The 10476-nt window shown below is 41.0% G+C and overlaps 1 protein-coding gene across 2 annotated transcripts in view; it reads right to left on the bottom strand.

The window, feature by feature from the left end:
• The window catches only part of ELP2 (elongator acetyltransferase complex subunit 2), a 42334-nt gene extending 31859 nt beyond the window's left edge, over positions 1 to 10475 (bottom strand). For both annotated transcript variants that reach the window (XM_012742120.3, XM_012742121.3), the window contains exons 1-4: positions 10179 to 10475; positions 8017 to 8095; positions 4796 to 4866; positions 116 to 272 (exon numbers count right to left, since the gene is read on the bottom strand). In XM_012742120.3, the coding sequence (XP_012597574.2) occupies positions 116 to 272; positions 4796 to 4866; positions 8017 to 8095; positions 10179 to 10316 (445 nt within the window). In that variant the 5' untranslated portion in view covers positions 10317 to 10475. The remainder of the gene's footprint in view (positions 1 to 115; positions 273 to 4795; positions 4867 to 8016; positions 8096 to 10178) is intronic.
• Position 10476: the final 1 nt, after the last annotated feature.

Raw genomic sequence — 10476 nt, forward strand, 5'->3', positions numbered from 1 at the left:
CAGCATTTTTAAATTTGCTTGAAAGTTTGAAAAAATTATATATATACTCTCCTAGTTATCATTCATTTGATGATTAGTATTTCATTTCTCTGGATTATAATGTCTCCAGGCCTACCTTCTGAATCCTTTTTAGACCAGAGTCTAACAGTAGAATCTGAGGCTGCAGAAACTATCAGTGTGTGTAACGCAACATCTGATGTCCTCCCCTGGTAAACAGCATGTACGGCATAAATAGGTCCTTCATGGCCTTGGAGATGAACTGCTTTTAAAAGCTGAATCAGAACGACAGAAGCAGTAGGATTTTAAAAAAAAACAAACAGAAAAACCATCTGTTTCACCTCTATTTAAATGGAATCACAGTAAAGATAACAATAAAATGCCTGACCCAGATATATGTCCTCTAAGTTGAAGACAATAACACTTTCAAGAAGTCTGTCTGACCATACTAACAACACATAAAATGTGCATACCCTTTGACTCAGCAATTTCACACCTAAGAATCTATCTGAGGATGAATAGGGATTCTTCTAAAGTTAAAGAGAAAAAGAAAAAAGATGTAAAGAGTTTTAATTAAAATATTAATAAAAAAAAATAAAAACAAGAATCTATCTGAGGAGATAATAGCCCTAATATAAAAAATATTAAAGGCCAGGAGCGGTGGCTCACACCTGTAATCCTAGCACTCTGGGAGGCCAAGGCGAGAGGATCGCTCAAGGTCAGGAGTTCAAGATCAGCCTGAGCAAGAGCGAGACACCGTCTCTACCAAAAATAGAAAGAAATTAGCCGGGCATGGTGGCGCATGACTGTAGTCTCAGTTATTTGGGAGGCTAAGGTAGAAGGATTGCTTGAGCCCAGGAGTTTGAGGTTGCTGTGAACTAGGCTGACACCATGGCACTCTAGCCTGAGCAACAGAGTGAGACTCTGTCTGCAAAAAAAAAAAAAAAATATATATATATATATATATGTATTAAAGACAAAGAATATTATTTACCACTCACTGTTTATAATAATGAAAAATTGGAATCAATCTAAAACTATTAATGGGGAACTGATTGAACAAATTATTACAAACATACCATTATATTATATTATAGCAAATAAAAAGGATAACATAGACAAATGTATGCTTACTACCAAAGCAAGATGTCCACGACAGACATTTTTGAAGAATACTGGCCAGCTTTGTGGAACATTTCTCCTTTGGGATTAATCTGATGCTTCCTCATGAACAGATTCAGGATATACATTTTGACAGCATTACTACATAAGTGCATCACATCATGAGGCACATGATGTCAGTATGCCCAAATTTTAGTGATATTAACCTTTATATTTAGTAAAGATAGTGTATGCCAGGGTTTTTCACTGTGAAGTTAACTTTTTTTTTTTTGGTGATATCTGAGGATCCTTTGGGATTGAGTAAATATTCTAGTCCCCATCAAATTTTTCCCCAAGTAATTTCAGCATCCACCCATATTTACCTAAATCAAGTATGGCTAAAAAATAGAAAAATAGCAAGGCTAAGTAGAAAATCCTATTTGCTTATCAAGTCTATCTGTTTGCCATGCAAGATTATTCCCTCTGGCATCCTTTCTGCTGATGTTTTGGGTCTCTTTTTCAGAATTTCAAATGTGTGAGATTCCACCACTGCTTTTTAAAAGTATCTTCTATAAACTATCTGCTGAAATAGAATGCTCCTTAAATATCTCCTCAGTTGTTTTCCCAATACTTAAGCAAAACTGTGCCATTCAAAAAAGTAATTAATACTTGCATTATAAGGGTGCACATACTATCTTCCTTTATCATTAACCTTTGACTGCAAAGGGGGGGCAAAAAAAAAAACTTTTGACTGCTTTGAAAAACCATTTAAGTTGGACATGATAGGGTACACCTGTAGTCTCAGCCACTTGAGAGGCTAAGTCAGAAGGACTGCCTAAGCTAGGAGTTCAAGGCTGTAATGCGCAATGATTGTGCCTGTGAATAGCCACTGCACTCCAGCCTGGACAATTTAGTAAGACCCTGCCTCAAAATAAAAAAGTATTTTTTTAACCTCAGATACAGTATAATTTTTGTATGTGTAATTATACACACATAACTAGAGATCTGGACTGATGTTTATCAGAAAGTTGAACTCTGCTCAGATTTTATAGTTTTTTTTTTTTCTTCTTTAGTATCCTCTGAAAACTTAAATCTGTTGAAAGTAATCATTTCACATCTTTAAGCAGGGTTAATTAGAGTTGAATCAGAGAATTTTAAGAAACATAACATAACAAAAGAAATCTCTCTCAAATTCACCAGCTTGTTAAGAAACAATGTTCAGGCCGGGCGCGGTGGCTCACGCCTATAATCCTAGCACTCTGGGAGGTTGAGGCGGGCGGATTGCTCAAGGTCAGGAGTTCGAAACCAGCCTGAGCAAGACCAAGACCCCATCTTTACTATAAATAGAAAGAAAGTAATTGGCCAACTAATATATATATAGAAAAAATTAGCCAGGCATGGTGGTACATGCCTGTAGTCCCAGCTACTTGGGAGGCTGAGGCAGCAGGATTGCTTGAGCCCAGGAGTTTGAGGTTGCCGTGAGCTAGGCTGACGCCATGGCACTCACTCTAGCCTGGGCAACAAAGCGAGACTCTGTCTCAAAAAAAAAAAAAAAGAAAGAAAGAAACAATGTTCACTGTTCAAAGACTAAAATCTCTCATTATACCAGCTTCGAATTATTTCATTTTTATAGCAGTCAAAGTGCATTGAGCACCTGTGTGCTCAGAAATGGCATGTAGGAAGGAACATTTAAGCCCTTATGGAGGTTATAATGTGTGGCTCCTTCCCCTAAATCCTCTTATTCTCTTCCTCCTTCTTTCATGCCTTGCATCCTCCTTTTCTTCCCCTCCCTCAGTGTGCTGACTGCCATTAGATGCTTAGCCTACAATCCTCTCCACTGACAATACTGAGGAAAGTGTTTTGTAAGTCTCACCTCAAGGCTCAAGGTCTCAAAACTCAGTCCTCAAATATCATCTGGATTCCTCTGCCAAGATTGGTCCCAATAAGAACCAGATTTACTACATTCCCCCACTTTAATGTTCTTGTTCAAGTCTAGGTGGCTCCAAAATCCCACCTCCACACCTGCATTTCTCTCTTAGGACAAGTATGGGTGTCCAGACAGCAATTCGAATGACATGTCTACAACTGAATTCTACATCTTCGCTCCTACTTGCCTATTTTTCTTTGTAAGAAGTACCTTTTTCAGGGTCCCAAACCAGAATCCCATCAATTTTGATTACTACCCATTTTCATTCCCTAGCCACCAGCTCCCTATTCCTTTGACAACTACCTAGTCAATGCCAAAATCATTTTTCCTTCAAAAATACACCCCATATCCCTTCCTTCATATTTTTTCCTACTCTTATTTGTCACACTGCTGTCAGATTAATCTCTCGACGGTCATACTCCTGAGCTTAAAAATCATCAATGACTTCCAAATGCCTGCTAATAAATAAAATACTCTTCAAATTCCCACATGATCTTCTCCTATTCTACTTCTCTAGCATTACTGCCCATACTGTATTATCTAGCAACATTTCCAAAACTGTTCCTCAGAGTTCCAAGGATGCTAAGAGATTTAAAAGGGGGAAAAAGGTTCAGACATTTAGTTAAGTTTGGGAAAGGCTAGATTTTTTTCTACCTAGTACCCTCACCCCTTTAATTTCTCCCAAGACAATCATCCTACAATTAAGATCAAATTCAAGGCCGGGCGCGGTGGCTCACGCCTGTAATCCTAGCACTCTGGGAGGCCGAGGCGGGCAGATTGCTCGAGGTCAGGAGTTCGAAACCAGCCTGAGCAAGAGTAAGACCCCCGTCTCTACTATAAATAGAAAGAAATTAATTAGCTAACTAAACATATATAGAAAAACTTAGCCGGGCATGGTGGCACATGCCTGTAGTCCCAGCTAGTCGGGAGGCTGAGGCAGGAGGATGGCTTGAGCCCAGGAGTCTGAGGTTGCTGTGAACGAGGCTGACGCCACGGCACTCACTCTAGCCTGGGCAACAAAGCGAGACTCTTGTCTCAAAAAAAAAAAAATCAAATTCAAAGGACACCTCTGAAATATCTTCTAAACTCTCATAGTACTGTGGTTGTGGTGCAACAAGTTAAAACACCTACCCACAGAGCCACCATTATTATTTCAGCTACTCAAATACATTTTGCCTTCAAAACTATTAATACACACTTGCTTATAGAAGGATTCTGTGTTATCTACATCTTCTTGATGGTAGATGTTCACGTTATCTAATCACTAACCTTTCATTTTTAATCTTTGCTTAAGACTAGAAACAACGTAAATCTCTATCAATAGAGGCCCATTCCACACCATGCATTGCATATAACATCACTCGGAACTATGTAAATCTACACTTATGTGGCAAAGCTGCCCTATTATAATAACACAGTAATATTAATTTTTACTATCATTGAAAACAGATCAGCCCATGTGAGAACAATTTAAAAATTATTCCAAAATGACAGAAAATTCACAGAAATGGTTGGCAGCATATGAATAAGGCAGCAGAAATTAGATGGAAGGGTACAGGGTCTGTAAAATACAGAAGATACACCATCTAGGTTGCTCATAAGGAGGAATTAAGAAGGAAGAACACAGTTGAAATGAGAAAAAAAATTGAAAATAAAAGTAGAGGGCCAGGCTTGGTGGCTCACACTTATAGTCCAGGCTACTGAATCAGTCAGTCAATAGAAAAAACTAGGTATCAGTCATTTCATATAATTATAAACATATCTACCCACCTGATTATTTTCTATCTCCCAGTGAATCACTTGATTATCAGATCCTCCAGAAACTAATTCAGTACAAGGAGCTGAAAAAAATTATATCTCAGTTAGTATTTGTTCATTTCATTTTCTCATCTATTTTTAAAAATTTCAAAGCTACAGGGCCAGGCACAATGGCACCTGTCTTTAATCCTAGCACTTAGGGAGGCCAAGGTGGGAGGACTGGTTGAGGACACGAGTTCAAGACCAGCCTGCGCAACAGAGCAAGACCCCATCTCTACAAAAAATAAAAAAATTAGCTGGGCATGGTGGTACATCTCTGTAGAAAGGCTATCTGAATTATCTGGCAGTAGAGCCTTCCCTATTTTTCAAGGAAATCAATCATAATAGTTACAGATTACAATAATACACAAGCGATTCACTTTATGTAACCTCATTTTTAAAGGGAAGATAAAATACACAAGCCCAAATTAATATTTTCTAATAAATCCCTGTACTGACAGTCAAGTAGCCTTTGATGTCATGTGGTAGCAATTAATATAATTACAATTGTGTTTTATTATCCACACTAACAGCCACCCCTTGTACCATTTAATGTTTTTATTGACCTCATATGTGATTAATCCTACATTACCAGCTGAGATAAGTAGCTTATTAAACTTTTTTTAAACATCGCATATAAAATCATAGCAAAATCTCACTAATTCAGGAAATTCTGCATTTGTGCCTGGCTCAGAATGCTCTCAATAAATGTTTATGGAATGAAAAATAAAATTAATTCAGAATCCATAACAATGCTACAGTAGATATATTTAAGATACTTGAGGAAATATCACAGGGTTTGGGGAACACTATGTAAAGGTAACGAATTTTTAACATTAATTAAAAATTCAAGGCCGGGCATGGTGGCTCACACCTGTAATCTTAGCACTCTGGGATGTTGAGGCAGAGGATTGCTTGAGGTCTGGAGTTCGAGACCAGCCTGAGCAGGAGCAAAGACACCCCACCCCCACCCCCATCTCCACTAAAAATAGAAAAAATTGGCCAGGTGTGGTGGTGCGTGCCTACAGTCCCAGCTACTCAGGAGGCTGAGGCAGGAGGATCACTTGAGACCAGAAGTTTGAGGTTGCAGTGATCTATGGTGATGCCACTGGACTGTACCAGGGCAATAGAGCGAGACTGTTTTTAAAAAAAAAAAAAAAAAAATTCAAACTCCTAGCCTCAAGGCATTCTACTGCTTCAGTCTCCAGAGTAAGTGGGACTAAAGACTCATGCCACCGGCCAGGCGCAGTGGCTCACACCTGTAATCCTAGCACTCTGGGAGGCCGGGGACAGGTGGGGGGGGATCGCTCGAGGTCAGGAGTTCAAAACCAGCCTGAGCGAGACCCCGTCTCTACTAAAAATAGAAAGAAATTAACTAACTAAAAATATATATACAAAAAATTAGCCGGGCATCGTGGCGCATGCCTGTAGTCCCAGCTACTAGGGAGGCTGAGGCAGTAAGATTGCTTGAGCCCAGGAGTTTGAGGTTGCTGTGAGCTAGGCTAACACCATGGCACTCACTCTAGCCTGGGCAACAAAGTGAGACTCTGTCTCAAAAAAAAAAAAAAGACATGCCACCATGCCTGGCTAATTTTTTTCTTTTTTTGGTAGAGACAGGTTCTTGTTATCTTGCCCAAGCTGGTTTTTTTTTTTTTTTTTTTTTGAGACAGAGTCTCGCTTTCTTGCCTAGGCTAGAGTGAGTGCCGTGGCGTCAGCCTAGCTCACAGCAACCTCAAACTCCTGGGCTCAAGCAATCCTCCTGCCTCAGCCTCCCGAGTAGCTGGGACTACAGGCACGAGCCACCATGCCCGGCTGATTTTTATATTATATATATTAGTTGGCCAATTAATTTCTTTCTATTTTTATGGTAGAGACGGGATCTTGCTCAGGCTGGTTTTGAACTCCTGACCTTGAGCAATCCGCCCGCCTCGGCCTCCCAGAGTGCTAGGATTACAGGCGTGAGCCACCGCGCCTGGCCCCCAAGCTGGTTTTGAACTCCCAGCCTAAAGGGATCCTCTCACCTCAGCCTCCCAAAATGCTAAGATTACAAGTGTGTGCCACCATGCACAGCCAGTCCACGTATTTTCTTTTCTCTTCTTTTTTTTTTTTTGAGACAGAGTCTTGCTTTGTTGCCAGGCTAGAGTGAGTGCCATGGCGTCAGCCTAGCTCACAGCAACCTCAAACTCCTGGGCTCAAGCAATCCTCCTGCCTCAGCCTCCCAAGTAGCTGGGACTACAGGCATGCGCCACCATGCCTGGCTAACTTTTTGTTCTATATGTATTATATATTAGTTGGCCAATTAATTTGTTTCTATTTATAGTAGAAACGGGGTCTCGCTCTTGCTCAGGCTAGTTTCGAACTCCTGACCTCGAGCAATCCGCCCACTTCAGCCTCCCAGAGTGCTAGGATTACAGGCATGAGCCACCGCGCCCGGCCTCACATATTTTCAAATTTTTTGGTCTCAAAACTCCTATACACTCTTAAAATTTTTGAGGACCTCAAAGAACTTTTGATTATATGGCCTATATGTACCAATATTAACCATATTAGAAATTAAAACTGAAAAATTTGAAAAATATTTAAATGATGAGCCCCATTGTGTTAATAGATAACATTTAATTTGTTGCAATATCACGTATCATGTGGCTGCTGGAAAATGTACACTCGTGACAGAATGTGAATGAGAACTGTGAACAATAGTATGAAAATAATTTGACCTGACAGCTCTAACAAATCTCTAAAAGTTCCCTGACCTAAGCCAATTCTGTACTTTTCAGATGTTACTAAGGTGCAAACTAGGGCCAAAAGAGATGCAATGTCTTGCCTAAAAAAAGTAATGATTTGTCTATGGCACAAACAAACGTAGAAGCTGAGTCTTATAAATCGCAACCTCAGCCTAAGCCCTGCTTACAGGTTTTCCATCAAAAGCTCTGGGCAATTTGGGGGTAGGGGGGGATCTTGCCAAAGTCAAGGGCTCCCTATACTCTCACCCTAAGCACTGCTGTGTTATCTATGCTTCAACTGGTATAAAGTAAAAATACAGGTCAGATATTTTCACTGGACATACCATTTTTCTTCTATTTTCCAACTGTATAACAGATAAGGTAATGCTAAATTAAGAGAAGTGATGAGAAAAAAATAGCTAACAATAGTAAACAAATGAGATCAGCTTTAATAATTAGGTTTATACTTACAGCCATCCTGTTTACAAATCCACTGTATGCAATTGACTCGGGCAGTGTGTCCATTCAGATTGGTAACAACCACTCTTTTCTTTAGAGAAGAAAACACCAGTTAGTAAATTAAAACTTATCCCATAGAGGAATTAACTAGTAAAAATAAGATTTCAGTGTTTTGACATTAATAAAAAGATCAAGATTACATAGAACAGATTTGCCTTCTTTAATTCATAGCAATTAAACTTTCAACTGTGGCTTAAGCCACCAATGCACTCTAAATTGGTCCTGCCTTTCTAGATACTATCCATATTCCCAGCATCCTGTCCTCTCATCACACTGAGCTCTCTAGTCTTCATCTGCCTAGTGCTGCTCACCCTCCCCCCAGTGTTCATGTCCTTCTCACCTGGGCAGCATGTCTTGACACACTAAGCTAGACAAGCAGCCTCTTTCTAGTGCTCCCACAGGTCTCAGGGCCTACTTCTACCATGTTGGGATCAATTTGAGGGTTTCATTGATGAAAATCCTTTGAAAGAATTCATGATTCACAGACACAAATTCATAGCTCACTTTGCATGCCATGGCTGACCAGGTGGTGAGTTCTTCAGCCCCACTGGTACAATGTCACAAGGCCACAACTACTAAGGTCTTCACACATCAGATCCCTGCAAGACCTATCACCAGGTTCCCCCGCAGATTCTCAGCCTGCTGTTTTCACTAACATCACCCCACCCTTGAACTTCCATACTTCACTCACTACTAAACATTTTAACTCTTGAGACCTGTGCCTTCCTCTTTATAGTCTTTTTCTGTATTTGTTGCCAAAAGCACTGGCTTTGTTACTGCCCACTAGAATTCTCATGGTGAGAAAAAGGACCAGAGGCAAATGTGCATAAACTAATATATTTCACACATGGGTTTAAGGTCAGAAACAATTTACTCTATTCCATTGTCTCTCTCATTAAACTGAGAATTCCATGATGTGCAGGAGTTATCACTCATTATCTTTGTGTCACCATCACCCAGCCCTGGACTAGCCCATAGAGAGTCCTCAAAAATTTGCTCAATGAGCATCATTCCCAAAGCTTTATTTTAGCATTTGACATGCTCTTACTGCTGTATTTAATCAAATGTCCAATCAGCAAATATTTAACAAAGTACTTCTTAGGTTCAATACTTTTTCATTAATAGAAGTTTACCTTTGGTTTTATGTGCTTTCTCTTGCCATTCAAGAATACATGACAATTAAAAAGAAACAAAAACTGAGAAGAGACAAGCATGCTCAAGACGGGGGAAGGTGGATAAAAATATTTCATATATAAGCCTGAATCTGGGTGTGTGTGTGTGTGTGAGAGAGAGAGTGAGTGAGGGGGGAAGGGCTCGAAAAAAAAATTAAATCTCAATCTGCAAAGGGTGTGAGGATAATGGAATTTTTAATTAAATTGATAAGGTAGTATAAGAAGAACGTATAGTCATCTCCTGTGGTGCATTTTACTTTTTATACTGAGGCCCTTTTTGAGATGCAACAAAAATTGTATCACCCTAAATTAGTTTGTGTGAATGGGGTCATTCATAATGAACTCTGGGGAACACGCAAAAACTATTCACTTGAGTAGGGAAAGGGCAAGAAAATAATTAACTGGGTTAAGTCCAGGCAAGCCCTGCCTTATAACTAATGCTTAGGATCCTCTTTCCCTATGCCCCTTCCCCTAAATTGGCACTTTATTTAAATGCCCATGCCTGTAGCTAAAATATACGTAACATTTCTTTGAAACTCAACACAACGAAAGTTCATGAACCAACACTGGAGTGAGATACAGAAAGGAGACAGCATCTGTGGGATGATAGCTTTAATCCACACCTAAATTTCAATTCTTTTAAAACCCAAAGTGACATCTTAAAAGTACTACAGTTCACAGGGAAGGCTTCAAGTAAGATTCTCATAAGGGTTTCACCATGGGGATGACGGCAGGACAAGGCACGACGCAGGCCGTATTGACCCTAGGCTGACGGCGCGCGCCTGACCACGAGGGGGGAGTCCGGGGCGCCCACGGGAGACTCTTGCCCCAACCCAGACCAGCCTCTTAGGTCTGGAGCGGCAACTGCAGCCCGCCCCGAGCACGCCCTGCAGGTTCGGCCCCTGAGGCACAAGGACTCAGGCATCCAGGCACTGCTCTTACCAGAGGGTCATAAAGCACCACAGAGCAGGAAGTACCGAAGGCCAGAAGTCCTCCGGGCCCGGGACTCCAGCTCAGGACTCCCCGCACCCGGTTTGGGCAGCAAAACACGTGAGAAGTCTCCAGCACGGGTGCCACCATGTTGCTGGCTGGTCAGCCGCCCAAACCTCGGACGGCCACTTCCGCCCTTGGAGCGGAACTACTAGTGCAGCCGCCACTCCTACTGGTCACATATCCGGTCCGTGTTTCGGAGGCGGCCGAGGGCGGGACTCGGGAGGCCCCGCCCAGGCTGGTGTGGTTC

The sequence above is a fragment of the Microcebus murinus genome, chromosome 17, assembly GCF_040939455.1.
Source record: "Microcebus murinus isolate Inina chromosome 17, M.murinus_Inina_mat1.0, whole genome shotgun sequence".
Lineage (NCBI taxonomy): Eukaryota > Metazoa > Chordata > Mammalia > Primates > Cheirogaleidae > Microcebus > Microcebus murinus.